Source organism: Dermochelys coriacea, chromosome 25 (assembly GCF_009764565.3).
Source record: "Dermochelys coriacea isolate rDerCor1 chromosome 25, rDerCor1.pri.v4, whole genome shotgun sequence".
In the NCBI taxonomy this organism is placed as follows: domain Eukaryota; kingdom Metazoa; phylum Chordata; order Testudines; family Dermochelyidae; genus Dermochelys; species Dermochelys coriacea.
In genome coordinates this window covers 6804772-6832504 of record NC_050092.1, presented here as the reverse complement: position 1 = coordinate 6832504, position 27733 = coordinate 6804772, and the positions used below count along the sequence as shown (strand labels likewise).

The 27733-nt window shown below is 53.5% G+C and overlaps 1 protein-coding gene across 2 annotated transcripts in view; it reads right to left on the bottom strand.

The window, feature by feature from the left end:
• The window catches only part of MYO1F (myosin IF), a 48473-nt gene that overhangs the window by 6354 nt on the left and 14386 nt on the right, over positions 1 to 27733 (bottom strand). For both annotated transcript variants that reach the window (XM_038384333.2, XM_038384334.2), the window contains exons 3-23: positions 21310 to 21399; positions 20269 to 20363; positions 17834 to 17921; positions 17124 to 17213; positions 15895 to 16026; positions 15289 to 15423; positions 13902 to 14034; positions 13184 to 13380; positions 12162 to 12242; positions 11384 to 11470; positions 10781 to 10867; positions 10155 to 10322; positions 6606 to 6691; positions 5789 to 5870; positions 5594 to 5700; positions 4631 to 4729; positions 4283 to 4427; positions 3378 to 3492; positions 2028 to 2197; positions 1361 to 1506; positions 593 to 739 (exon numbers count right to left, since the gene is read on the bottom strand). In XM_038384333.2, the coding sequence (XP_038240261.1) occupies positions 593 to 739; positions 1361 to 1506; positions 2028 to 2197; positions 3378 to 3492; positions 4283 to 4427; positions 4631 to 4729; positions 5594 to 5700; positions 5789 to 5870; positions 6606 to 6691; positions 10155 to 10322; positions 10781 to 10867; positions 11384 to 11470; positions 12162 to 12242; positions 13184 to 13380; positions 13902 to 14034; positions 15289 to 15423; positions 15895 to 16026; positions 17124 to 17213; positions 17834 to 17921; positions 20269 to 20363; positions 21310 to 21399 (2480 nt within the window). The remainder of the gene's footprint in view (positions 1 to 592; positions 740 to 1360; positions 1507 to 2027; positions 2198 to 3377; positions 3493 to 4282; positions 4428 to 4630; positions 4730 to 5593; positions 5701 to 5788; positions 5871 to 6605; positions 6692 to 10154; positions 10323 to 10780; positions 10868 to 11383; positions 11471 to 12161; positions 12243 to 13183; positions 13381 to 13901; positions 14035 to 15288; positions 15424 to 15894; positions 16027 to 17123; positions 17214 to 17833; positions 17922 to 20268; positions 20364 to 21309; positions 21400 to 27733) is intronic.

The window sequence follows — 27733 nt, the reverse complement described above, 5'->3', positions numbered from 1 at the left end:
GCCCCCACTCCCCTCTCAGGGCTGGGAATAGAACCCAGGAGTCCTGCCTTCCGATCCCCCCCCCCACACACACTCTAACCACTAGCCCCCACTCCCCTCTCGGGGCTGGTAATAGAACCCAGGAGTCCTGCCTCCTAATCCCCCCCCACTCTAACCACTAGCCCCCACTCCCCTCTCAGAGCTGGGAATAGAACCCAGGAGTCCTGCCTTCCAATCCCACCCCCCCGCCACACACACATACTCTAACCACTAGACCCCACTCCCCTCTCAGGGCCGGTAATGGAACCCAGGAGTCCTGCCTCCCAATTCGCCCCCCCACTCTAATCAGTAGACCCCACTCCCCTCTCAGGGTTGATATGGAACCCAGGAGTCCTGCCTCCTAATCCCCCACCTCCACTCTAACCAGTAGCCCCCACTCCCCTCTCAGGGCTGGTCATGGAACCCAGAAGTCCTGCCTCCCAATCCCCCCCTCTAACCAGTAGCTCCCATACTCCTCCCAGCGCTGGGAACACAGGGTTCTCTAATACGTTGGTGGAGCCGAGTGGCAGATTGGCCCCAGCTGCACCCCCCCGCCTTGCCACCCTGCCCTCACGTGTCAGCGAAGGCGAGCTGCAGCTTGCGCTGGGTCAGCTCCTCGTAGCGTTTGCACAGCAGGCTGATGAGCTCGGTCTTAAAGATGGACTCCAGGAAGCTGTCGGCTTCCTGCTCGTGGAGGATGAAGAAGTCGTCCTGCCTCGTGCTGGCCAGACAAAGAACCAGAGAAGAGGGTGTCAGAGCCCAGCTGGGAGGAACCCTAGGGCCGGCAGGAGGCCACACGGACCCATCTGGAGGCCACAAGGGCCAGGGAGCTGTCGATTTGTAAAGCTGTGAAGCTGCCCCTGGTTGTAGGGGTGCCCACAGAATGTGACGCTTTGCCTGGGGCCTCCCCATGCAACCCCGTCCTTGCACCCCCACCCCGGTCTGTGACGACTTCATCTCCAGCAGGGACAGGGAAGTGTCTGTGGCTGCCAGGCTGGCCCTGAGACTTTGGAGAAGTTCTTGCAAAATGGGGGGTGGCCACCAGGAAGAAGGGAGACTGGGAGCCACTGGAAAGGACAGCAGGAGAGCCCACCCACCAATGCACCCCATGCTGTGGGCCCGGGGCATTGGTAGGAGGGGTTGAGCTGGGTGCCCATAGGGCTGAGGCCATAGCAGTGGGTTGATTCCCTGGTGGTGGGGGGTGAAGCTGAGGACTTCTGGAGGAGGAGTCACTATGCCCACATGCAACCAGACTCACATTTGTGGTCCCAAGACCTTGCAGGGGGCTGTGGGGGTGGGCGAGGTCCAGGCTACTAGGGGCCCTGTCAGCTGCAGGGGTCACCTGAGTGAGACTCTGCAGATGGCCTGGATCTCCACCTTCTTCTTCAGCACCTCCTTGATCTGGCCTTTCTCGGGACCCTTCTTGACCTTCTCACGGCCAATCAGGTAAAAGTACTTGGGGGTCAGGATGAAGTCACGCTTGATGGGCTGCGGGGAGAGATGGGGCAGCAGTATGAGGGGAGGTGAGCATCAATGGGAGAAGCCTGGACTGACCCCAGGGAGTCAGTTGCCATGTCTCACAGGGAGCAGCACTGGGGACCCCAGGGCAACAGCGGGCGAAGCTGGGGAGGGGAGGCCAGCACTTTGGGGTCATCGCTGGGGCAGGGGTGGTTAAACCAGTCACTGTCTGCAGACTTCAGAAGGGGAGAATTCCCATCCTGTTCCCATGCCCCTCCAGACTCTCTCTCTGTTTCTGTCTGGGCAAGGGGAAGCAGAGCCCATTTTCAAAACCGAGCGGCTGCCAGCTCCCGAGCAGGGAGCAATGGACACATCCAGGACCTGACCGACCGCAGCCCTGCCGGAGGAATGGGTATGGGATCCCACGGACAGCAGGACCCTGGAGAAGACTTTCACGTCCCTACAGCACAGCCTGGGATTTGCCTCTCCCGTTCTGAGAGGAGGAGGAATTCCGCTGGCCCCTGCCCCCCGCCCCGGATGAGTCCGGTTACCTTGAATCTCCGGTCATACTTGGTGACCGATTCAGCGAAGTCTATCCGCTCCCTCTTCCCCATGAACTGACGCAGCTCAGGCCTGTCCTCCATGCCCAGATAATCGCCCACAAAATTCCGGTTGATGCTGTTCTTCCTCCTCTCCTTGAAATTGTACAGGATGTGGGAAGCTGGGCAGGGACACACAGCAACAAGAGTCAGTCGCAGAGCGGGTCAATGGCCCGTCCAGGCAGGTATGTCATCCCTGTGTTGGAGGCTTTCAGAGGATGGTGTTAAAAGTCCACAGAGTACTTCACTGTGTAACCCTATGCCATGGGGGTGGACATATCTTCCTGACCCCCAATGTATGCCCTGAAGCCTTATAGCCCATGGGATTTTTGTCCTAGCTATTCTAACTGCAAGTGCTATTCTTGGTCATATAAATGTCCCATCTCACTGAGCTGCTGGCTCAATAACATCCTGCAGCAGCAAGTTCCACAGGTTAATTATACGTCACATAAAGTGTTTTCTTTTAGCTGTTTGAAGTTTATCAACTTTTAACGATGCTGACTGCCCTCTAATGCTTGTGTTGTGGAATGGGAGTGCATGCCTGGCCTTCTTTGCACCATTATTTTAGGTGCTTGTATATCTCCTTTTGCTTTTGGCGTGAACAATTTGAGAGTATTAGTAAACATTTGCAGTGGTATTAGTAGTACAAGTAGGAATACCTGCGCTTCCATATTACCTTACAAACGTTTATTAATTAATTAAGCTTCATAACACCCCAGGGGAAACAGAGGCGTGGAGAAATAAGTGGCTTGCCAGAAAACACAGAAGAAATCACAGAAAGCTTGTAAAAGAGCTAAGGATTCCTGCCTCCCACTCCCCTACCTCTCTCCCTCTCAGAGACAGAATAGAACCCAGCAGTCCTGCCACCCAGTCTCTGCTACTCCAACCCCTGGGCCACACGTTCTCCCAGAGCCAGGAATAGAACCCAGGAGTCCTGCTTCCCACATTCCAGACCCACAGCAGGAATAGACCCGAGGAATCCTGCTTCCCAATTCTCTCAATACAGACCCACAACCAGGAATAGAACCCAGGAGTTCTGCTTCCCAGTCCCCAAAATGTAAACGAAATTGTATTAAAAGGCCATTGTCAAAAGTTGGCAAGGGCTAACTTTGTGCCCTGCCTGCTTGTCCCCTGCCCCCAAATGGCTCCCCAGCTGCTCCTCCCTGTGCAAACCAGCAGGCGAGACGGTGGATGCCCAGCCGGGCTAAGTGCACTTTACCCCAGGTTGTATCATCTGCTTGCTCAGTGTCTCCACAGACTCTCCCGCCCTGGGTCTGCTGGCACAGCTCTCGGCCCTCTTACCCTCCTCTCGCATCTGTTCGTACTTCCGGATGGCGATGTGCTTCCGCCAGGCCTTCTGGATAACGCGGGCAAAGCCATCAAACTTCCGCTCCCGCATCTCCTCCAGCAGAAAGAGCTGGTGGCAGCAAAACACAAATGCACAGGGAGCGTGAGACCCAGCCAGACCTATGCAGAGACGGGGTCGCAAGACAGAGGCCAACCCATGCTCTCCTTAGGGGCTGCAGAAATGGTTTGAGTAGAAAGACGGACAGACAGACAGGTTTCTATCTCATCTAAACCTCTCTCTGTATCAGTGATCACTCCCTCTAGGTTGCGCTGGATGAGAGAGGTCACCAAGCTGGCTTTACAAGGGCTGCGCCCAGTTTTCTTCATACCCCACGGGGGTGGGTGGGAACCAGAAGTGCAGTCTCCCCAAAGCCTCCTCCCTTCTACCCATCAGCTGAATCCCTGTGAGCCAAAGGCTGGGGAAATTGGTGAAAACATTTGACACCGATTCGGTTCAGGTTTTTTATTTGCACCCTCTAGTGTTGGGTGTTTACCCCAAAATTAATGAGCCCGGGAGCTCTCTGCAGAATCCTCCTCTCTTGGAAATGCTGTGTCATTCCTTAGATCCCCTCTGCTGATGTTCCACCCCTTAGCTGCAGGGCAGCCCTGGGAAAGAGCAACACAGAGTCACCGAAACCAGGCAGGAGGCCCTTTGCCCCAGTTTCATGGCGATGGCTGGCGACCGGTTACCCCTTCCAGCATTTGTGCTGGCTGGAGTCGGGTGATTTTATGGGGGCTGCTAAGCACATCCATTCCCTTCCCCCTGAATCCTTGATAATCCTTGGGGGGCAATGGGTGAACCCACATTGCAGCAGGCAGCTCCAGTCTTAGGGGAGATGGGCTGGAGCAGGGACACCTACCGATTCCGGGTTCTTGACAAAGATCTTGCTTCGGCCCATCTGATACTGGTCAGCATCCATGTTAACAGACCGCAGCAAGTGCTGCACACCCTGGCGCTCGTCCCCGCGCCAGCACGGCCACGTCTCCGCCGTCAGGATGGCGTACCTGCCGGGAAAAGGGCAGGTTAGCAGACGGGCTTTCGGTGACTGCAACTCAGATGCCTTCAGAAACAAGAGGTCCTCTCTGGAGCTTCCAGGCCAGGTGAGGATCTAGCTGCACTTATTCCTGGTGCAGTGGGTGGGGGCCCAGCCCTGGCAGAGTGCACCACTCCGGGGGGGACCCTGCAGCACTCACAGAGATGGCCTTACCTCTGTAGAAACTTGCGAAAGACCCGGCGATAGGCAAATCCTGCCCTGCGTACGCGGATGTTCTCTTTCAGCCCCAGATATTCCACTTGGTGCTTCACCCTGAAAAGCAATGAGGGGAAGAGAGACGCTCACCACAGGTGACCGATGCGCCCTGTGGATGGACTCTCGGAGTGGAGGAGGGCCACCTGGATTTTGCCGAGTCTTGCTGGCAACGTGGGGGTGGGCATGTGCATGCAGGTGTAGGAGCGTGAGTGTGGAGGAGTATGGAGGAGCATATGTGAGTGTTTGCATGAGCCTGGCCTGCTGGGTGGCTGTGGGCTCTGTGCCTCAGTTTCCCCCTCTGTAAAAGCTTTGAGATCTACCGATAACAAGCGCTGTAAAAAATTATTATTATTAACAACCCTGTCTTGAATCACAGAAACAAGAGATAGAAAAAAAACCTCATGTGAAATTTTCAAAAGGGCTTCAGGGACTTAGGAGTGCAAGCCTATTTTCAGAAGTGACTCATTTTCAATTAAATTTTGGCTCATAGGGGCCAGGTTTATAAAGGCAATTAAGCCCCTAAAGATGAGGATAGTGGGGTTGTCCAAAGCACCTGAACAGATGAAATGCCTGACGCCCATCAAAATGGGTTTTTTGGGTTTTTTTTTTTTTTTTGCAGATAAACATTTTCTTTCAGGATCTGCAGGCAGTCCCCTGGAGCTGCCTAGTAATTAATCTTTGGCTTCTTGCTCACTCACCTGCAGTGAGGAGCAGTCTGACCCTGGAGGCACTAGTGTCTCCATTCCTGTTTTGCTCCTCAGAGACCTCGGAGAAGGTGTTTCCCCTCCCACCCTTTGTTTAGACCATCAGCTCTTTGAGGCAGGGACTCTCTCTCAAAATGTGTATGTGCAGCACCAAGCACAACGGGCCCACTAGGCGCTACTTGTAATGCAAGTAATGAATGGCGAAGGCCTCGCTCACCTGCTTTCCTCCCAGTCCTTGGGTCTCTTGGTCTCATTGGGTTTGATGCAGCGGATGTAGTGTGGCGTGCACTTCATGAGCGTGTTCACCAGGTCATTGGCCTGTTTCTGTTGGAAAGACCAACGTCGACAGTGTTAACAGTCTCACCGGCTCCCCGAGGGAAGGGAGAAGCTCTCCCGTAACCTCCTGCCGTACCTTGATCTTGGAGCTGGCTGTGGTCGGTCGGCCCTTCTTGTCGGCATCCAGTTTTTCTGGGAAAAGCATCCGGATGAAAGCACTAGAAGGCAGAAAACAGTCACCAGCGTGAAACCATCAAGGACCCACCGAGTTTCGGAGCTCCCCGCTGCAGGGCTGGCCAGCTCAATGAACTCATTTCAGCTGTGGATCAGGCAGGTGCAGCTGCTGTTAAAGTTCATGGGAGCCGCACCTGTTTATACCAGGGCTGAATTTTACCCCAAATTTTCCCAAGGGGGCTGACCAGCAGCAGGGAGATAGGAGCTGTGCTATCAGATCAAACCACTGGTCCATTCAGTCCAGTGTCCTGCTTTCTACACTAGCTAATACCTGATGCACCCCGGGAAGATGAGCCCCACCCTCTCTTAATGGACTGGTACAATGCTGCACATGAAGGGGTGACGCTTGCCTGACCCCTGAGAGCTGCTATGCAATAGGCCAGTGTATAACCCAGCGGGCTGGGGCACCACTTGTCCGAAGCCAACAAAGCGTTAACCTCAATTAGGCTCTGGGGAAGAGCTGTTTGGGAGACAGAGGGGAGAGAAAGCCACTGGGAAGGCCAGGCTCCACACTGGGGATAAGGAGGTGTCACAGCCCTGTTCTGTCCTCCTCCCTGCAGGGACAGGGCTCACTGAGTGCAGCGGGGCTTGTTTCTCCAGCTCATCTCAGCAGTTTGCACTCAGGCATTTTCGGAGGCTGCACGTAGACAGAACTCAGGGCAGTAACTTTAAGAAGACCCCTGTGATGGGACTGGCTATGTGGCCAGTGCAGCACTCACTATTCGCTGCTCTGCATGAGCTCAATCAGGTCGGTGAAAAGCACGTCCCGGTTCCGTTCACAAAAGCCATTCACGTCATAGGAGACCTGGAAGGAAAAGTCAGAAATCAGCCCGAGGAGGGTCCTCTGCAGACCAGATCAACCCAGGGGGATGAGGTGGATGAGGCTTTCTTCCGGCAACTCACGGAAGCTACTAGATCGCATGCCCTGATTCTCATGGGTGACTTTAATTTTCCTGATATCTGCTGGGAGAGCAATACAGCGGTGCATAGACAATCCAGGAAGTTTTTGGAAAGCGTAGGGGACAATTTCCTGGTGCAAGTGCTAGGGGAGGCAACTAGGGGGAGCGCTTTTCTTGACCTGCTGCTCACAAACCGGGTAGAATTAGTGGGGGAAGCAAAAGTGGATGGGAATCTGGGAGGCAGTGACCATGAGTTGGTTGAGTTCAGGATCCTGACGCAGGGAAGAAAGGTAAGCAGCAGGATACGGACCCTGGACTTCAGGAAAGCAGACTTTGACTCCCTCAGGGAACAGATGGCCAGGATTCCCTGGGGGACTAACATGAAAGGGAAGGGAGTCCAGGAGAGCTGGCTGTATTTCAAGGAATCCCTGTTGAGGTTACAGGGACAAACCATCCCGATGAGTCGAAAGAATAGTAAATATGGCAGGCGACCAGCTTGGCTTAATGGTGAAATCCTAGCGGATCTTAAACATAAAAAAGAAGCTTACAAGAAGTGGAAGGTTGGACATATGACCAGGGAAGAGTATAAAATATTGCTCGGGCATGTAGGAAAGATATCAGGAGGGCCAAATCGCACCTGGAGCTGCAGCTAGCAAGAGATGTCAAGAGTAACAAGAAGGGTTTCTTCAGGTATGTTGGCAACAAGAAGAAAGCCAAGGAAAGTGTGGGCCCCTTACTGATGAGGGAGGCAAGCTAGTGACAGAGGATGTGGAAAAAGCTAATGTACTCAATGCTTTTTTTGCCTCTGTTTTCACTAACAAGGTCAGCTCCCAGACTGCTGTGCTGGGCAACACAAAATGGGGAAGAGATGGCCAGCCCTCTGTAGAGATAGAGGTGGTTAGGGACTATTTAGAAAAGCTGGACGTGCACAAGTCCATGGGGCCGGACGAATTGCATCCGAGAGTGCTGAAGGAATTGGCGGCTGTGATTGCAGAGCCCTTGGCCATTATCTTTGAAAACTCGTGGCGAACGGGGGAAGTCCCGGATGACTGGAAAAAGGCTAATGTAGTGCCCATCTTTAAAAAAGGGAAGAAGGAGGATCCTGGGAACTACAGGCCGGTCAGCCTCACCTCAGTCCCTGGAAAAATCATGGAGCAGGTCCTCAAAGAATCAATCCTGAAGCACTTAGAGGAGAGGAAAGTGATCAGGAACAGTCAGCATGGATTCACCAAGGGAAGGTCATGCCTGACTAATCTAATCGCCTTTTATGATGAGATTACTGGTTCTGTGGATGAAGGGAAAGCAGTGGATGTATTGTTTCTTGACTTTAGCAAAGCTTTTGACACGGTCTCCCACAGCATTCTTGTCAGCAAGTTAAGGAAGTATGGGCTGGATGAATGCACTATAAGGTGGGTAGAAAGCTGGCTAGATTGTCGGGCTCAACGGGTAGTGATCAATGGCTCCATGTCTAGTTGGCAGCCGGTGTCAAGTGGAGTGCCCCAGGGGTCGGTCCTGGGGCCCGTTTTGTTCAATATCTTCATAAATGATCTGGAGGATGGTGTGGATTGCACTCTCAGCAAATTTGCGGATGATACTAAACTGGGAGGAGTGGTAGATACGCTGGAGGGGAGGGATAGGATACAGAAGGACCTAGACAAATTGGAGGATTGGGCCAAAAGAAATCTAATGAGGTTCAATAAGGATAAGTGCAGGGTCCTGCACTTAGGATGGAAGAATCCAATGCACCGCTACAGACTAGGGACCGAATGGCTCGGCAGCAGTTCTGCGGAAAAGGACCTAGGGGTGACAGTGGACGAGAAGCTGGATATGAGTCAGCAGTGTGCCCTTGTTGCCAAGAAGGCCAATGGCATTTTGGGATGTATAAGTAGGGGCATAGCGAGCAGATCGAGGGACGTGATCGTTCCCCTCTATTCGACACTGGTGAGGCCTCATCTGGAGTACTGTGTCCAGTTTTGGGCCCCACACTACAGGAAGGATGTGGATAAATTGGAAAGAGTACAACGAAGGGCAACGAAAATGATTAGGGGTCTAGAGCACATGACTTATGAGGAGAGGCTGAGGGAGCTGGGATTGTTTAGTCTGCAGAAGAGAAGAATGAGGGGGGATTTGATAGCTGCTTTCAACTACCTGAAAGGGGGTTTCAAAGAGGATGGCTCTAGACTGTTCTCAATGGTAGCAGATGACAGAACGAGGAGTAATGGTCTCAAGTTGCAATGGGGGAGGTTTAGATTGGATATTAGGAAAAACTTTTTCACTAAGAGGGTGGTGAAACACTGGAATGCGTTACCTAGGGAGGTGGTAGAATCTCCTTCCTTAGAGGTTTTTAAGGTCAGGCTTGACAAAGCCCTGGCTGGGATGATTTAACTGGGACTTGGTCCTGCTTTGAGCAGGGGGTTGGACTAGATGACCTTCTGGGGTCCCTTCCAACCCTGATATTCTATGATTCTATGATTCTATGACTGGTTGCATGAGCCGCAATGACCCGTGCTTTGGAAGAAATACATGTTTGCCATCAAATGTCCCATGAGCAGGTCACATGTTTCTTGCATTTATTCCGAGTTATCCCTCCAGCGACTCCCTCAGGTCATGCTGGGTCTACAGCCTGTTTGCAGGCTCTCTGTGGGGAGCGCTCCCTGACAGGACGAGCGTAACTCTTGGAATCAGGCATCTGGTACAAATGCTTCTGATGCCAGGTGACTGCAGCTTTGCTGAGGTGCCTGACTAAATGCAGTCTATGGATTCGGAGCAGTAATAACTGCACGTGTCCATACGGTGCATATCCACATGTATACCCGGGAATCAATGGGACAGCTGGACATTATCCATGCAACAGGTGCGCATCATTCACTCTCTCTAGGCACTTACCTGGTCCTTAGCACCATCATACCTCGCCCCTGTGAGCTAGGGAGGTGTTATCCCCATTTTACAGATGGAGAACAGAGGTACAGGGTAGATTGAGGGATTCAGCCATGGGGCCTGTGACAGAGGCACAACTGAACGCAGGTGCCCTTAACCCTAGCCCAGTGCCCTATTTATTATTATTTGTATTATTGTAGCACGTCAGAGCCCCCTCACGGATCAGGACCCCACTGTGTTAGGTGCTGTACAAACACTGAATGGAAGGTCAGCCCCTAAGAGCTTATCCACCAGACCACCCTTCCTAGCCATTCGCTGCATATACCCAGGTATCCATGCAGTGGGCGGCTGTGTCCACGTGATGTGTGTGTATTCCCATCGGATTACGTGCAAGCGCCTATCCACGCAGCGCGAGCGGACAGGTATCCATGCCGTGTGCTGGTGTGTGTGCCCGTGCGCAATGTCGCTAGGCCCTGAGTCCATGCAATATACCTTGCCTGCATAGTGGTGTATTACGAAGCCCGAGTTCCAGCTGTTAAAGTGCTCGTGAGTTCCCACCGCTGCCTGCAGCTTCTGCAAGAGGGTCTGGTCTGCCCCTTCCCCCGTCGCATGCATGGTGGCACAGACGTCATCAAGGACACTCATGATCCCAGGAGGATTCTGGGAGAAAGAGCAGAAAGAAAAGCAAGGAAGAACGTGGATGAGGGCCCTGTGTTCGCTGCATCACTGACCTGTAAACCTGGGTGCTGCCAGCAGCGGTGCAGGGAACGCAGGTAGCACAGTGTCAGGGATTGTCCCTGAATGCTGGGCCAATCCCAGTGCCGGGCTTTGGCCGGTTCAGCCCAGGCACGTGCTGATAGGGGTTATTCTCCACTCAGGTCAAGCGAATTAACCCCTTATGCAGAGCATGTGGGGAACAAAGTCTTTCCCCAGTGCTGGCTCTTTCCCTGCGATGTCACCTGTGCAGTGCTGCCGTTCTGCAGCTGAACATTGCACAGGGGTTTCAGCCCCCTTCAGCACCCAGTGGGTTAAGCACCTTCCTCAGGGACAGACCCCACAGCCCGCACTCCCCCCGCCCCGCCCCAACCAGGAATGGCAGCAGAACTCCCCTCTCTTACCAGCTTGTTCTCTATCAGGTCACACACCACTTTGTTATTGAAATACTGGATCGGGGTCCACTTGATCCCCTCCTGCACATACTCTTCCTACAACAGACAAGAGAGGCCCAGCTGATCCAGCTGTGCCAAGCAAGGACGGAGCTTTGGAACCCACAGCTGGGGCACAGGCTGATGGGGGCAGTTTCCTTCCTGGGGAGCAAACCGCCTGTCTTCCTTTTTATGCACATAGAGTAATTCCCTCAGGCGCAAAATTGTCTCTGGGCCTTGGGCTTGCTGCAGATGCATTCAGGACCTTTGAGCCAAGATTTTCAGGAGTGGGGGCCTCAGGTTAAGTTCCTACATCCGTACTGAAGCACCTGCTTTGCAAAAGTGCCGAGCACCTTGCAGCCCCCCACCGTTTCCCTAGACTCTGCCAGGGGGCTCATCACGGAAAAGAAAAGACCATATGCAAATGAGGTAATGCATATGCACAATTATGCAAACAGAGCACTACCTCGTTTGCATAAATTCTCCTGATTTCAGAACCTCCAGCCTTAACGGGTCCGTCTCTGCTCTCTCCCCTGCCCCGCAGTGCTTTGCCCTGGTGTGTACCGTATACCGTACCTGCTCTGCTTTAAGGGTCAGCTCTATAAAGATCTGCTGCAGTTTCTCATTCACAAAGTTAATGCAGAATTGTTCAAAGCCATTTTTCTACAGAATTATAAAGAAGAGAGGAAAAAGTGAGATCCCAGTTGGAGGGTTGGCTCCCCCCACTCACACCCTGCCGCTCCCAGGTTGCTCCTGTTGGGCCCTATGGGCGTTGAGAATAACCAGCATTCTGCAGGGGGCTCCCCGTGAGAACAGCTAGCCCCAGCTCAAGGCTCTCCCTCTCCTGGCTGGTGGGTCCCAGGGGCACTGTGGCTCTGCAAGGCCTGGCGATTGGCTCCCCAGCTGGCCTGCAAGGGGAGACATTGGCATGGGGGTCTAGGGTGATGGCCACTGACTCCAGGGCCAGTCAGTGGGGAGGATGGGCACCAAGAGGGGCAGCTAGCAGGCTGGTCTGTGCAGAACTGGGTGTTATACAGCGGTGGGGCTGACTCACAGGCAAACACAGATCAGTCCCCAAAACAGTGGACCCCCCAAGGAGGAGCCCAGCATTTTGGGGTATGTGCCAAAAAGGAGCCTGAGGGAGAGGGGGGCAGGTGGAGGGGGAGGAAAAAGGCTTAGTGGGGAAACAGTGACTCTGGAAGGGAGGTACCTTTGGGTTCTGCATCTGGGAACCCCTCTTGGCAGTCTAGGCTGCAAGGGGAACCCCCGTCTTTCCCTCTCAACTGTTCTGTATGGAGTGATCATGCCCTACGGGAGGGGGGAGCTGGCACCTCCATTCAAGTGTAACAAGTACCTGGAATATTTCAAAGCCATAGATATCCAGCACCCCGATACTGTACTCCTCATTGGGCTTCTGCATGGCCCTGTTAATAGACTGCAGGGGAAGAAACGGAGAGAGGAAGTGAGCAAGCGAGCAAGAGAGAGAAACAGGAGAGGCACAGGGAGAGCTTCATCACCAGGACGTCTAGTTCTCCGACATGTTACACTGCGTCTTTCTGGCCTCGCGGCTCTCACGCATGGGCTGATCCTGGCCTTGGGGGAAGGGAGGGGGACCCTCGTGAAAACCAAACCCTGTCCCTTACTCACATCACACCTAAAACGAAAGCCAGTCACAACGGCTGCTTTGGCCCCAGGGACATCGTACCCAGCAGAGAACGTCAAATCTAAGACAGACACGTCCCCTCCGTCACAATTCAACACATCATTCGCCGCTGCTAATCCCAAGTATGTTGGAGGGTGGATCCATCTATCCATCCATCCCCATATACCCCTCTATCTATCTATCTACCTACATACACCCCCTCTATCTATCTATCCATCGCCATATGCCCCCTCTATCTATCTATCTATCCCCATACCCCGCCCTGCTCCTTGGTATCTGAGTGCCAGCCAGAAGCCCTGCCCCATACTCATACACGGTTTGACAGCTTCAGTAGGGGAGGGGCCAGCAGCTGCTTCTTGATGAGGAGGTGGAGTAGCTGCTGCTTTAGGGACAGGTTGAAGCGGGAGAGATAGGACCATCATATCCTCTGCCTTCCCCTGAAGTGTTGGGGCAGTTTGGGGGCAGGGAGGCTGAGGGGAACCCCGGCCATGGGCCTCTTCAGGCAGCTGCTGCTGGACCCACAGGTGGTGAGATGGGAAACCTGAAACCACCCCGGGTAGATGGGACTCAGTTTCCAAGGGGCATCCCATCCTGGGGCTGATCCCCCCCAGATTCCTAGCCAGGACTTGGGAACAGCCACAGAAGAGATTTCACACAGAGCCAGGGACCCACAGGCTCTGGTTAACCCGGGGAGCTTTGGGCACGACCCTCACCTCCACGAGGAAGTCAAAGACCCGCAGGTAGAGCCCCTTGGCCAGGGCGTCGCGGGTGTAGGACGCCTGCTCCACGTTGAGGGTCACGTTGATAGACTCCGACCGGCCACCCCATTTGCTGTCCATCTTCCTGCTGGTGACCTTGTCATTGAGCCTGTCCTTATCAATCCCCAGCAAGTAGGCGGGGAAGGCGAGCACTGTGCACAGGGAGTGAAAGTCAGGGTGTCTCTAGACACCCCACCAGCCCATACAAATCCCTCCCTCTGCAGTTAGTTGTAGTTCCCCAGCTTAGCCATGCCCTCATGGACAAGGGGTGGCTGTGGTCTAGTGGTTAGAGCAGAGATCCTGTGTGCCAGGACTCCTGGGTCCTATTCCTGGCTCTACCAATGTCTTGCTGAGTCACCATGATGCAATTCACTTCCTCTCTCTGTGCCTCAATTGCCCCATCTCTAAAATGGGGACAGTGATGCTCAGCCATGTCTGTATTGTGCTTTGAGACCTATCGGGTAAGGAATTTGCATACCAGTCCAAAGCATTATTAAAAGCATCTCCACCTGATCTCACTAACTAAAAAGGCCAGCTTGAGGCATTCCGCTTCTCTGTCCATTTTTAAATCCCACCTGGATATTGTAAGCTGCTTATCTGCCCATTCAGCTGCCTCCTAGTCTTCTCTACTGGCCCTTTCCCAGGGAGGACAGATTCAGGCTGTCGTACTCACGGTCAGGGTTCTCCACCTGGGCATAGTTGCCCTGTTCTCGGAAGCTGATGTTGCCCAGGTGCAGGATTCCAGCCACGATCTGTAACACCAGCTGCTGGTCCTCTCTGGCGATGCCTATCACCTGCATGGCATTCTAGCCGGCAGAGAAAGCATCCCATCAGCCTGATTTAGTTGGGGATTGGTCCTGCTTTGAGCAGGGGGTTGGACTAGATGATCCCTTCTGACCCTGATATTCTATGATTCTATGAGTCCCTGGTGTTATGGCTGTAAACTTATCTTGGGAAGATTTGGAAATAAAAAACACCAGCAAAAATAAACCTGCCGTGGACATTTCTGAAACGGAATATTCAGCCAAAAAAAAGAATGTGTTATTTTGACAAAGAAAACGTTTTGGGATGTCCTGCAGGACTCCCAAGGGTTTTAGACGTGCCCGCACTTTCAAAAATGTTGCGCGAGAAGAAAGCAGCATCCGCTCCCAGGACATAGTGAAACCCGGACATGAACAGCCCTGCTGCATCAATCTACCACCAAGCAGACAGCACTACTGAGGAGCAGCCACCTCTGGGGTGGGAAGAGAGCGAAGAGGTGGCGGGTAGCGCCCTGCACAGCAATGGCTGGTTAACGTTGGCAGAGGACACTCCTCGGACAAAAAGTGCCAGGGGCTCATTCCTGCACACGCAGAGCAGGCAGGACCAACCACGTGTAGAAAACAGCCTGGGATCCAGGGTACCTGCCTCAGACAGAAAACCTAGCTGGCGTTAAGAGGGAGCTTGGTACATTTATGAATGGGATGAGGTGGTCCGCGACAGCAGAAGACTGGACCAGAGACCCAGGAGGTCCCTTCCCATCTTGGGTTCCTACAGATGTGGCTGAGTTGACCTTGGAGGCCCTTGGCAGCGTTGCCCCTAAGGGCTGCTTTTGGTTGCCGTGCGAATGCTGGGGAAATAATACAAGATGGCAGCACCCCTGATTCAGAGCCAGATCCCCACCCATCTCCGAGTGTCCCCCTCTCAGACAGTGCGCAGGGAGCCCAGCCTGTCTGTGTGTGGCCGTGGGCTCTCAGCACATGTCCAGCACAGTGCAGGAGGGCCAGCTCCACCAGCCTGTCCTGTTGACGAGCCGTTATCTGGCATGTGGCTGCAGGCAGGTTGCCACTGTCCCCAACTGGATGTCCAGCCCTTTCTTTCAGCTCCAGCCAGTCCCCCTGGAATACGGGGCCGGAGGGCTTCAGGAATGGGAGAAGATGGGGCACAAAGAGCTGCCTTCTTGGGGGATTTATCCTGTTTTCATCCACAAACTGGGTTAGGTCAGATCAGTCCAAAATGTACAGAGACACATTCTAACATGCCCCACTGTGAGCACCCTCCCATCCTCCCGGGCCACTCACCATAGTCTCGTGGAAGTCACTCCGGTCATCGGTGCCATCCACCTTGTAGGTTTCGGACTGGTTCAGGTAGTAGTAATAATCGGGGGTCATGATCCCCAGGTTCTGCTGCTGCTCTTGGGATGACCCTTCAATGAGCTGACGGTAAAGGAGAAGTGCAGATGCAGGGCTGGGGTCAGCTCATGGAAATGAACCGGCCCTCAGGGATCCCCTGCTCTGCAGCTTGGGGCTGGCTGTCCACCCTTGGAGTGCCGTCTCCTGCTCAGCCAGAAACTCAGGCCTATCAGCGGCTCTAGGGCACAATTCTGCTACAGACTGTACAGCGTAAACGCATAGGGACACGCTCGCTCATTTCCATGCACGGATGCCAATACACAGGTGTGTCCATTTGCACACTCAGACACACCACAATGCCCACATGAATGCATATGCACGTTCACTTACTCGCACACACACACACACACTCACATTCGTAGGCACTCTGGCACCCACGTGCTGATGTGCACATTCACACTCAGCCATGTTCACACTCCTGTTCACCCGTACACTTGACCGCAGTGGGTGCCATGCAGCACCAGATCCCCTGAGTGCCCCGGTTTATCAGGGTACCTGGTAGTAGATGTGGAAGTTCCTCTCTCCCTCATTCTGGTTCACCACCCTGGATTTCTCCAGCAGGAAATTGGAGATCTTCCCTCCATCCGGCTCACCGCCCCGGCTGAACTGAATTTCAAAGTATTTCCCCTGCCGAGGGAAGACATTTCAGCCATGAGGCTGCAGGGCTGCAGTTTTCTGGACATCAGCCAGAGGCCAGGCTGTCTTGTTTCAGGGACCCCCCCCGCCCGTCTATGGAAATCTCTCCCACCTCCTCCCAAGACCCTCCGCCTTCAGGCCTCAGCATGTTTCTCTTCCCCACACCTGCTGTCTCTTGTCACTGGCAGCTTCTGGGGCAGGGCCTGTCTTTGATTACATGTATGTACAGCACCTAGTACGCCAAGCTTTTGACTCCTGATCGGGGCTTCTAGGTGCTACTGTAAAATAAATAATAGCAATAGACAGGACTCGGGGCATGGTCTTTCTTTTTGGATCATCTCAACTCTGACTTTCTTCCTGTCCCCTGAAGGGTTATCTTTCCTTCCCCTCATGTGGGGCCCAACCCTGAGAGGTGCTGACCATCCACAATGGCAATGCCTATTTAGGTCCTTCTTACAAACACTGCCCTGATCCCTTTCCAGGCTGCACCGCCCACAGAGCCAGCCTTCCCACCGGCAGCAACCCGAGCAAGAGCCCGAGCTGCTGGAATGGGGAACTGAGCCATGAGTTGCTGATGGGAGTATGGGGCTCTGATGGTGAGTCCCAGAGCTGGAGAGGGATATAAGCCAGTCTGTGGGATTCAGAGATTGCACGCGCAGCCTGAAGGAGAAGTGCCCCGAGAAGCCACTTGCTTTGCTTGTGCTTCAGGCCAGCTCTGTTCCTATCAGACTTGCAGAATCCCCAGGGGATGGGTTTCAGAGTAGCAGCCGTGTTAGTCTGTATTCGCAAAAAGAAAAGGAGTACTTGTGGCACCTTAGAGACTAACAAATTTATTAGAGCATAAACTTTCGTGAGCTACAGCTCACTTCATCGGATGCATCCGATGAAGTGAGCTGTAGCTCACGAAAGTTTATGCTCTAATAAATTTGTTAGTCTCTAAGGTGCCACAAGTACTCCTTTCCCCAGGGGATGGGTAGGCTGCAGAAATGAGCCAGACACCAGTGGCTCCCATGGAACTGTCACTTCTCTCTATCCGCACACCCCTCCCCGGGACCGACCAGCAGTGAAATCTGGCCCTGGAGACTTACAAATCGGCTGGAGTTGTTGTTCCTGACAGTTTTGGCGTTCCCAAAGGCTTCCAGCAGAGGGTTGGACTGCAGGATGATGTCTTTCACATGCTGAGGATTAGAGCAGAGACTGGGCAAGTCAGAGATGGGGCAGGTCCGTTGGCTCATGGGGGACTAGTTACAGCTTAGTGAGGTGCAATGGCAAAGGGCTGCCAGAAAGCTGGCAACATTGCACTTCACTGTTTAGGGGCAGGGGATTATTGCTAGCTCTTGGCTTGGAGCAGGTTTGCTATTTCCAGCTCTGGGTTAGTAGGATGGAAGGGCATTGCTTGATGTTAGGGTGGCACAAGGCGGGCACTGCCAGCTCCTTATTGGTGTGTGTGTGTGGGGGAGCACTGCCGGATCTTTGTTGGGAGCGGTTGGTTTGGAAGGGCCAAGTCCTGGATTAGAGCAGGGCAGGCATTGCCAGCTCTGAGCCTGAAGGGCAGCGTTTGAAGAAGCATGGTCTGTTGCCTGGCATGTCATCACCTTTCCCGGGCCTGTCCTGGGCGCTGCAGAAGACGGGGAAGGAGGAGCTGCCCTCTGGCAGAGAGAAGGACGATTTAAACCTAGGAAAGTGGGTGGGAGGGAAGGACGGGATGGAGCAAGTTGGGGGAAATGGAGAGCAAGAATGAAGAGAAGACGAGTAGAGAGAGGGTCAGAGCGAGCCCGGGCTGCAGAGGGAGCCGTACCTGAACTTTCTCTCCACCTCCGGACACTTTGGAAATGTAGCCCATAATGTATTTGGCTGCCACAGTTTTTCCAGCCCCGCTTTCCCCACTGCAGAAACATTCAAAAAAAAAAAACAGGGGGAAGTGAAATAACCTGCCCAGTGTCTACATTTCCAGACAGAACCACTGCCCTGCTGGAGGTTTCACTCACCCCTAAGCCTGCTGTGGGTCTCAGAGGCAGATTATGCTTTTGTGGGACCCTGGGCCACAGCAAGGGGGGCCCCTCCCCACCCCTTCCACCTGCAGTGCCCCCTGTCCCTCCCGTGCTCCTGCCAGGGGGCAGGGTCGGGGCACGGGGGCTTCCCCTGATCCCTGGCAGGAGCATCGGGCGGACAGAGCAGGGCAAGCCCCCTCACCCTGACCCCGCTTCCCGGCAGGAGTGCTGGGCAGGCGGGCAGAGCGGATCCATGTGTGGGGACACCCATTTTTATGGGCCCCCACAGTTGGCTGGGGCTCCTGGGCATGGACCTCGTTGGCCCAGTGGCTAATCCGCTACTGCAGATGGACAAGGTATCTCCTTGTCCAAAGACAGAATATTCATTCCTACCCTAGAACGGCGTGCAGACAGTGACAACCGTCCATCGATGACTGAACTTCCCTCTTTGAGCCTGTTTTCCTGACCCTCCTTGTCTATTTAAGTAAACACTATGGGATAAGGACTGTCTCTTGTTCTTTCTGTGCAGCGCCTAGCACAATAGGGGGCCAGATCTCCCTTGGGGCCTCTAGGCCCTACTGCAATACAAATGATAAATAATTTTATAACTCGGAGACCCTTCTGTATTCTCTCTGTGTCTGCGGAAGGGGAGCTCTTGCTGGGTACAGGAGGGTGGTCCAGTTTTGAGTTAAATAGTTCTTCCTGGTCCCTGTGCCTGGTACTGCAGTGAAGGGGGAGCGGAGGTGTGTAGCGATATGTAATCCTGGCTTCACATCACTGCAGCAGGGCGGTGACGAGATTCCAAGAACTGCACACTCTGGCTCCTGGCTGAGGCAGATGCCTGAACTGTTACTAGTTCTGTTGCCTTGTACCTAGAAGGGAAGTCTCTGGATTTGCCCCACATCCGGACAGCTTCTTTGCAATATTCAAACAGACAAATGACTTGCGTCAAGTTAATTTCCTGTGCTGAGCTGCCGTCCTCTTGCATCCCAGCCAGGCATATTTGCTTTTAGCAATGTGGTCCAGGGGACTGAATGCTGCACTCGGATTCGGTAAACCTGGACTCTATTCCCGGCTCTGCCACAGACCTGTGGGATGACCTTGTGCAAGTCGTGGCCCTTCATTGTGCCTCAGTTTCCCCTCTAAACCTTTGGTTGACTTGTCCACTTAGACCGAAAGCCTTTGAGGGCAGGAACTGTCTTTTACTAGGTGTACGTACAGCTCCTAGCACAATGGCGGCGAGCCATTATCTTGCTTCATAATGAAGCATGAAAAGTGGCAGTGCGGTGGGTCATGTGAGAGAGGAAATACGTTAGGGCTTGTCTACATGGGAAAGATTAGCTAGTTATACCACTATATAGTCTAGTTAAAACTGCGATAGCTATACCAGCGTCCACATACACAGGTATAACTCTAGCAGTTTAAATTCACACCTTTGCTTATACCGCTCTAATTTTCCCCTTAGGCTGGTCTGGAAGCTTGTTCTCTTTGAAGTGGATGGGAACTATAACATATAAAAGCCTAGTGGTGATGACCGGTGACAGCAGTACACAGATTACTCATTACGTGGAACGGTCCAGGGAAAGGGAGGACTGATTTTGAGTATGCCTGAGAGAGAGGGCTGGCACAAGGCGGGCACTGCCAGCTCATTCTTAGTGGGTTTGTTTCCTAGCCCAGCATTTCGTTGGACACTGTACCAACGTGCTCCCTGCTAGGAATGCAGAGTCCATGACGTTTGCAAGTTCCTTTGATAACAACACTGATGAACCACCTCACATTGCAATGGGGCTTTCCATCCCCGAGCACTTTGCAGATTACACACATCCACAGGGCTCACTGCACCCCGCCACTGCAGGGCAGGTGCCTTTGCAAGGCAGCCTACTCGCGGCTTCCTGGCACATAGCAGCGTAGGAGAGGAAGTGAAGAATGCTGTAGCCAGTCAAAACTGGAAGAGGAATTTAGGGAGACGGGACTGGAATTCAACCAAGACACCAGCACTAACAACCCTGGCCATATGAAAAGTGTCGTGGAATCTCTAATGACCCCAAGGGGGCAGGACTTTAGCCCCACTCTTCTGGTTTACTTCTTCTCCCGAAGACGGGACCGCTCCCCGTAGCTCTGCAGTGGGGTACTGGGTCAGTACTGGCCTTGGGAAACAGACCTGACCCTACTCAGCAACAGAGATCGACCCCCACGTCCTCCACCCAAGTCTCTTTTATTTGGGAGTCGGTGTTCTTGCTACCTGATAATGACACATTGGTTCTCTCCATCGATCAGCATGTTCCGGTACATGTTGTCGGTCAGAGCGTAGATGTGGGGCGGATTTTCATACTGAGCCTAGAGGCCAACAAACAGACAACGAGAACAGTGGTTACTAACTACAACACAGAGTCTAACGCATAAACCAGAACCCTCTCGGTGAGCAGCACTTTCCCTCCACTTCCCTTCTCCAGTTAGGCATTCGAACAACCTTAACTCTACCCTACAGCAATGCCATGTGGTAATTATACAAGTATGACCAGTGGCTCTCAACCCATTTACCATTGTGGGCCGCATATGCAGCACTGTGTGTGTTATGTGGGCTGCATCCACACAATATATATACTACCTGTATGGCCCTGAGGAGGTCAGATGGGCTGCCGCTGTGTGCTAATTGGGCCGCAAGCAGCCCGTGGGTCACAGGTTGAAAACCACAGAGTATGACAGTTGCATGGTAATGCTTGTGACTCCAGGTTAGATTAAACTGATTTTTAAAGACACATTAGAGGTTTTAAATCTTTTTCCCCCTTCAGGGCAGAATTAAGGTTTTTTGGGGGCCTTACCCATGCATTTCCATATCTCAGTACCTTTGGGTTTATTTTAAGTGTAACCTTAACTCTGAAGTTCCTGGGCTTATAAAGTTGTTTTTTGGAATAACTACAACGGCTCAGTAATATTTTTTTACCCTAAGTTGCTGACATGTACTTTCAACCTGAACACAGGCTTTGTTTGGAAATATATACTGCAGTAACCCCTATAGGCCCCAGAGCTGGAGGGGAGAAAGACACCCAGGGAGCTGCCCATGGTCACCCAGCAGATCACAGAGTGAGCTGGGACCAGAGCCAGGCCACCTGACTCCCAGTCTGAGGCCCTAGCCTAGCCTGGGGCCCGTTATACAATCGGTTAGAAATGTGTCCACGCCTTGCACGTTATCCAAAGGTACAAGACAGAGTAACCCGAACAAGGAGTCATGTCAAACAGCCCCGCCGCAGTTCTAACCCCCAAGACCAGCCGGCCTCCTCACCGCTCCTTGGTAGAGCTCAACCTCCCGGTCCGTGAAGTACGGCATCTGCTTGAAGGGATTGACTGAGATGAGAACCGAGCCAATGTAGGTCTGAGCTCTTTGTTAAGGTCCGTCAGCTTCCCTCGTGTTTCTCCTTCCCTCTTCCCCCCCAGCCCTGCGCACCAGACATGCCATGGTACCCAAAGCCAAACAAGACCCAAAAGAACCACGGTAGCTTCAGGAGCATGGTGAGGACTTTGATACAAGAGATGGGTCCAGACCAGCTCCCCCACCCCCACCTGGGGCAATTTGGGATCTGGAACAGAACTTGGCAGAGGTGCTGGAACTAGGGGTGCTGCAGCACCCCCTGGCTTGAAGTGGTTTCCATCAAATCCAGGGTTTACAGTTTGGTTCCATGGCTCTCAGCACCCCCACTGTACACATTGTTCCCACACCCCTGGAACTTGGCAGCTTATTGGGTGGCTCACTGCAAAAAATCTCCCCATGGCGCAGTTAAGGCCCAAGGAGAGTGATGGCAGATGGACAGTTCTGGGCTTCTCTGGCTCCTTCTAACCCCGGGACCATGGACTGGTCACACAGATTGCCATCCCTGGGGAAGGGGCCATGATGCTACACCTTGATCAGCAGGAGAATTAAGGGGCAGCAGCAAGCAGGGGTGATGGAACAATTTTTATACCGGGGATGCTGAGGAGGGAAACCATGGGAATCATGTAGTTGGTGTTCATTATTACTACTTCAAGCCAGCACCCCTAGTTCCAGCACCGCTAGCAGTAAGTAAAACACATTGTGTGCCTCCCCTGCTCATGGTAAGGGAAGAGCCGGGCTGCAGCAGGCTAGGGTGACCAGATAGCAAGTGTGAAAAAATCGGGATGGGGGGTAATAGGGGCCTATATAACACAAAGCCCCAAATATCGGGACTGTCCCTATAAAATCGGGACGCCTGGTCACCCTGCAGAGGGCTAATGGCACAGCCCTGTCCCTCCTGGCAACTTCTTGACATGGGACTGCAGGAAGGAGGCACTGGATTTCCACCAGGGGAAATGTTGGAGGAGGATTCAGACCAGTTCAAAAGACAGAAGGAAAATCAGATTCAGTAACACCCAAGGGACACATTTCAGGTGTTCGGCTCCCCTTTAGGCACCTCGAGAAGGGCCTGGATTTTCACCTGACTTCTGAGCTCTTTCGAAAATCTGGACACTTAGTGCCTAAGGGGGAGCGGCTCACTTTTGGAAACCGGGCCCCAGTTTTGGATGCCGATGTGGAGCACAAGTGAAAACTCTGCCCCTTGTGGCCAGGAGGTTTCCCGAAGCCCGTCCTTGCCCAGCAGCACATGGTGGGTGGTCTCCCTCCAAAGCCTTATCCTGCAGAATAACAAAGCGATATTGCTGCAATCTTGAAACGGGCTCCGCTCACATGACATCGCCCTGTGGTGAGGCTGTGTTGCCACCACATCCTATTCAGAAGGCCAGCCGAGGTAGACTGTGGGTTTGATCCTGTATTGGAAAAAGGATCCTGCACTAGATGGACCAGTGGTCATTTCCTATGCAGCACGAAGTTGGGCACTGGACGAAGATGGGCCAAGGGTCTGGTCCTGAGTAAGGTGGCTCTTCTCTTCTTAAGACCTCTCCTCATGATGCATTTGCAGAGTTTTCATCTCCTACCTAAGCTCAACAGGAGCTTTCTGCAGCCTCGGACTGGATGAGCGCCCAGGACAGGCCCATTGAAACAGAGGCCGCCCTGCAAAATCAGATACAGGTGATGACCCTGTTTGTAGGCACCCACCACCTCTGAGTTGTGGCCTCCCCAGCGAGTATGTAGCAAGCGAAACAAGCAGTGAAAATCGCAGCCTGTTTTGGAAGAGCGTCCCCCAGCACTGCTTTGATGTGGTGGAACAGCTGTGCCACATGAAGGGGGCAGGAGGCCGGGCTCTGCACAAGGAGCAGAGCATCATCGTTCCAGCCTGGCCACAGCACTCTTGCCAGTAGCACTCTCCAGGGTCCCCAGTCACTGTGGCTTGGCCAGGGTCCTCAGGGGAGGGTCTGTGTGGAGCACAATCGGGATGGAGCACTCTGCTGCTCATCACACGTTACCACTACTTCCGGCCACCTCGGCAACACTTGCCCTAGTCGGCGATGGCAGCTGTGCATTCTGCAGCCCATCTGGTTGCCCGAGTTCCTTCCTTCCTCGTCAGCCCAGTTGTTATGACCGACACTCAGCACTTCATAGGTCTCAAAGCCCTTTATAAAGGGGGTGCAATTACCTCCCTGCTACAGATGGGGAAACTGAGGCACGGAGACACCTCACGGCTTGCTTAATGAGCCAAGGCCGGGGCTGGGGAATAGAACCCCCGTGTCCTGACTCCTACAGCTGCACCTTCTGGATGTACTTGAGCTGCCTCCCTCCTATAGACCTGCCCCATGGTATCTGCCCAAGGTGGACCAAAGATAGAGGCACGTGCACAGGACGCCCCAAAGACGGAGAGATACGAGGTGGTGAGCAGGAGGGTATTGCAGTGAGGGGCTATGGGAACAGCAGGGCTGGGGAGAGCAGGGGGACTGTTGCAATGGAGGGGTCCGGGAGAGGAGGGTGGGTGTTACGGTGGGACAGCGTGTGGGGTCATACAGAGCTAGAAGAAGCCTCACTCCCTGCAGCAGACATTTAAAGCAGGACCTGTCTCCCTCATGCCCACTTGGATCCAGAGGCCAGGTGTGACTTGTCCCCCAGGAGAGGGAGTGACAGTGGGGAATAGGGTCTCTTACAGAATGGGAAAGGGTGATGTAAGAGGAGGAGGAGGGGCTGGTGCTTCCTGGGGAATGCAGAAGTGCTCTGGACTGACTCATGGCTGGACACTGGGCCCTTACAGAGCAGCAGGGAACCCTCCCCCCAAAAAAACAAACAAAAAACAGAAGAAGTAGGTTTCTGGGGTTTTCTTCTTTTCTAAAAAAAAAAAAAACAAAACAGACCAAACAAATGAGCAGCTCCAGCCCTTCCGGGCTGTTGTAACAGGCAGGAGGAGCACCCACTCCGAGCTGTTGCAGAGCACAGCCTTGTAAGGACACAGCTTTGCCTTCGGTGGAAACCACAGCCCAATTGAGTGCAGTGAGCTCTGTCTCTGATGTGCTCCTCTTCCCTGAGACCTGCTGTAGCTCACTGCCTCCCAGCTCCCCTGCGGGGGAACGTTGTTCCCAGCCTGATAGCCAGGGAATTCAGTGCTCGGCCAGACCTAGAAAGATTTCCCTGCTGCCAGCTGGCCGCCTCCTAGCAGGGATGGGACGTGGGAGCAAAAGGCGCGCTCTGAATGGCCTTGTCTGGGCACAGGGCCAGGCTCAGTCTCATGCTTCTGTGGGTCAAACCCCATGATAATCAAATAGAAGGTCAGGGGGAGTTTATGTTCTCAGTCTGGTGAGCAAGGAACCAGCCAAGCAAAGAGCAACCCTGCAGGGTTGTGCTGACTGTCTCCTCCGATTGGCCTCTCAGCGAGCTCCTTAACGCCACTGCCCTGATATAGGCAGGATCAACATCCACGGCCAGGTGGCCATCAGAGACTCGAGCAGGAGGGGGCGAGTCAGGCAACTTAGCCCTCCACAGAAACCTTCGCCCTTCCCTGGTGCAGTGCCCCATGTGGACAAGCGCCAGGGAAGTACATGAGACTGAGATCCTAATGCATGAGGCTAAGCACTATTGCAGAGACAGAACTAGAACCCTGAGCAACAGCTGAGCTGCCAACAAGCATCTAGCTGGCTATGGTCCTCAAAGACCAGCTGGGCTAGGGATGGAGGTGAGGCAGGACAGCGTGAGGTGCAGTGGGACATCAGGGCTGGGATAGCAGCGGGTCTTGACCTTCACAACATCCTCTGGCAAAGAGTTCCACAGGTTGACTGTGCATTGTGTGAATAAGAACATACGAACAGCCATGCTGGTCGTCTAGCCCAGTCTCCTGTCTTCTGACAGTGGCCAGTGCCAGGTGCCCCAGAGAGAAGGAACAGAACAGGGAATCATCAAGTGATCCATCCCATCACCTGTTCCCTGCTTCTGGCAAACAGAGGCTAGGGACCCCATCCCTGCCCATCCTGGCTAATTTCCATTGATGGACCTGTCCTCCATGAATGTATCTAGTTCTTTTTTGAACCCTGGTATAGTCTAACAGGTGCCGAAGGACAAGGCTGGGATGCATGGGCAGAGATGTGGGGCAGGCCAGGACTGGAAAGGCAGGGGGTATTGCAGGGGAAGCTTGCTAAAATTGCATTGGCCAAGCTGCACAGAGGGCTCAGGACTCAAAAAGCAAGGGATGCGAAAGGGCAGGGATTGAGACGCATCAGCACAGCTGCAGTCAGGTTGCCCATAACCTTGCGAAATCCTCCACGCCATCTTCTCCTGCTTCACACCCCACCCCTCTCAGCCCTGCGGAGCCAGCTGCCACTCTTACATGCAGATGAAGAGGAACAGCTGAAGCGACTTTGGGAGTCCATTACCTATTCCTTAAATCCAGGAAGTGCTTCCCCTCCCCGACACAACATTGCCACAGAGCGCTCCCGGTCCACGAAAGGATCGCACCAGAGGAGCCCGGGGCCACTTCTTGAGCCTGCTCAGCTGGATTTGCTCTCTTTGCTGGCATCCACTGACAAGGACACGTGAAATCAGTGAGACCCCCAGAGCTGCCGAGCTTGCTATGTGCACCGGGGCAGTCCCAGGATTCTGCAGAGGCCCCCATTTTGGAAATAGCCTTCGGTTGGAGCAGTGGAAAGCGTCGTTCTTTAGAACGGCTGATGCCAGAGAAGCAGCTATGGGCCGCTCGAGAGGCCTTAGCGTAAACCACAAAGTCAGCCGCTGGATCACAGTGCTATGGGGGAGCACAGCCACATCGCCAAGGTGAGGGGCTGATAGGAAACACAGCTGTGTCAGCAGGTCAGGGGCAGGAACCAGGCCAGCGAGGGCTGTCTGCTTGTGCCACAGAGCACAGAAACTTTGGGCTGGGGGCTAATGGTCTTGGCACTGGGATCTGGGAAGGGTTCCAGTGCTGGCCCCAGAGCCTGAGCCCTTAGGCTAGGGGTGCAAGGTAGGAGGACACCACATGGAAAGAAATAACAACCATGCTTCGTCCTTTTAAGCCCTCAAGGAAAATTCTATCCCAGGACCTGTCTGGCAGCAGCTCTGGTGTGCACAAAGGCCCGGGGGCAGGAGTTGAGAGTTGTGGGTCAAACCCCATGATAATCAAATAAAAGGTCAGGGGGGGTTTATGTTCTCTGTCTGGTGAGCAAGGAACCAGCCAAGCAAAGAGTGACCCTGCAGAGTTGTGCTGACTGTCTCCTCCGATTGGCCTCGCAACGAGCTCCTTAACGCCACTGCCCTGATATAGGCAGGATCAACATCCAAGCTTAGCTCATGGGGGCTAGCTGAGGTTGCTGCTTTTTTGGGTTTTTTTGAGGAAACTATTAGCCATCCTGGGTTGCAGAGCTATTTGCTAAACAGCAGAAAAAATCAGCAGGGCTCACGCTTCCTGGGTTCTGTCCGTGGCTCTGGGAGAGGAGCGTGGTCTTGGTGGTTGCACAGAGAATAGCCAAGCACATAGATTGGGCAGATTCTTTCTGAAACACAGTGTGGCTGAGACTTGGGTGTGCTATACCAGAGAACTGGATTCTGTTCTCAGCTCTGTCCGAGGTTACTTTATCTGTAAAATGAAGGGAACGTCACTTGCCTGTCTCATAGGGAGCGGTACGAAGCCTCGCTCAATTGTAAAGGTTGCACAGAAGCAGCAGAGGGTGAAAGAGATGAGCCTGGCTCTCGTGGTCTCCTGGCTCCCAGCTCAGGGCACCTTCCCTGTCACAGAGAAGAAGGAGGCAGAACAGTTTCCTGAATGTAGAGACCGACTGCAAAATTTGCCAGGTGGTGAAGGGAGGCAAGGAATAGGGCCCCGATGTCCAGACCCAGAGGGGGTGCGGATCTTCCCACGTGAGCCAGTCCGCCCTGAGATAAGGGGATGCGGAACTGAAATGAATTCCTTCAGCAGCGGTCATGGTGCATCGGAGGCCCTACATTTAGATTTTGTAAAGATAAAGCTGCTAAATACAGAAAGGGCCCGATTCTCCATCATCCTGCCTCTCGTGCACTCATTTACACCCGTGCAGTGGGAGTGCAAAACATAACCGTTCTGCTCTGGGAAGATTTGGCACCACTTTGCACGGTCTAAACATTGGCACAAGACACAGGGCAACACAGCATCTGGCCCACAGAGTGATACTTGCCTGACTGTAAACTGATATTAAATGGAAATGTTATTTCATGACTGGGGTTGTTTTATATCTTGTCCTGCTGCAGTGCTGGGAACCAAAACCCCAAAGTGCTGTCCAATGGATGAGAGCCAGGAAGTGAAACTGACCAGTGTGGTTTCTGTATTTGAGCAGACTGAAAGGCACCAAGGCAATAA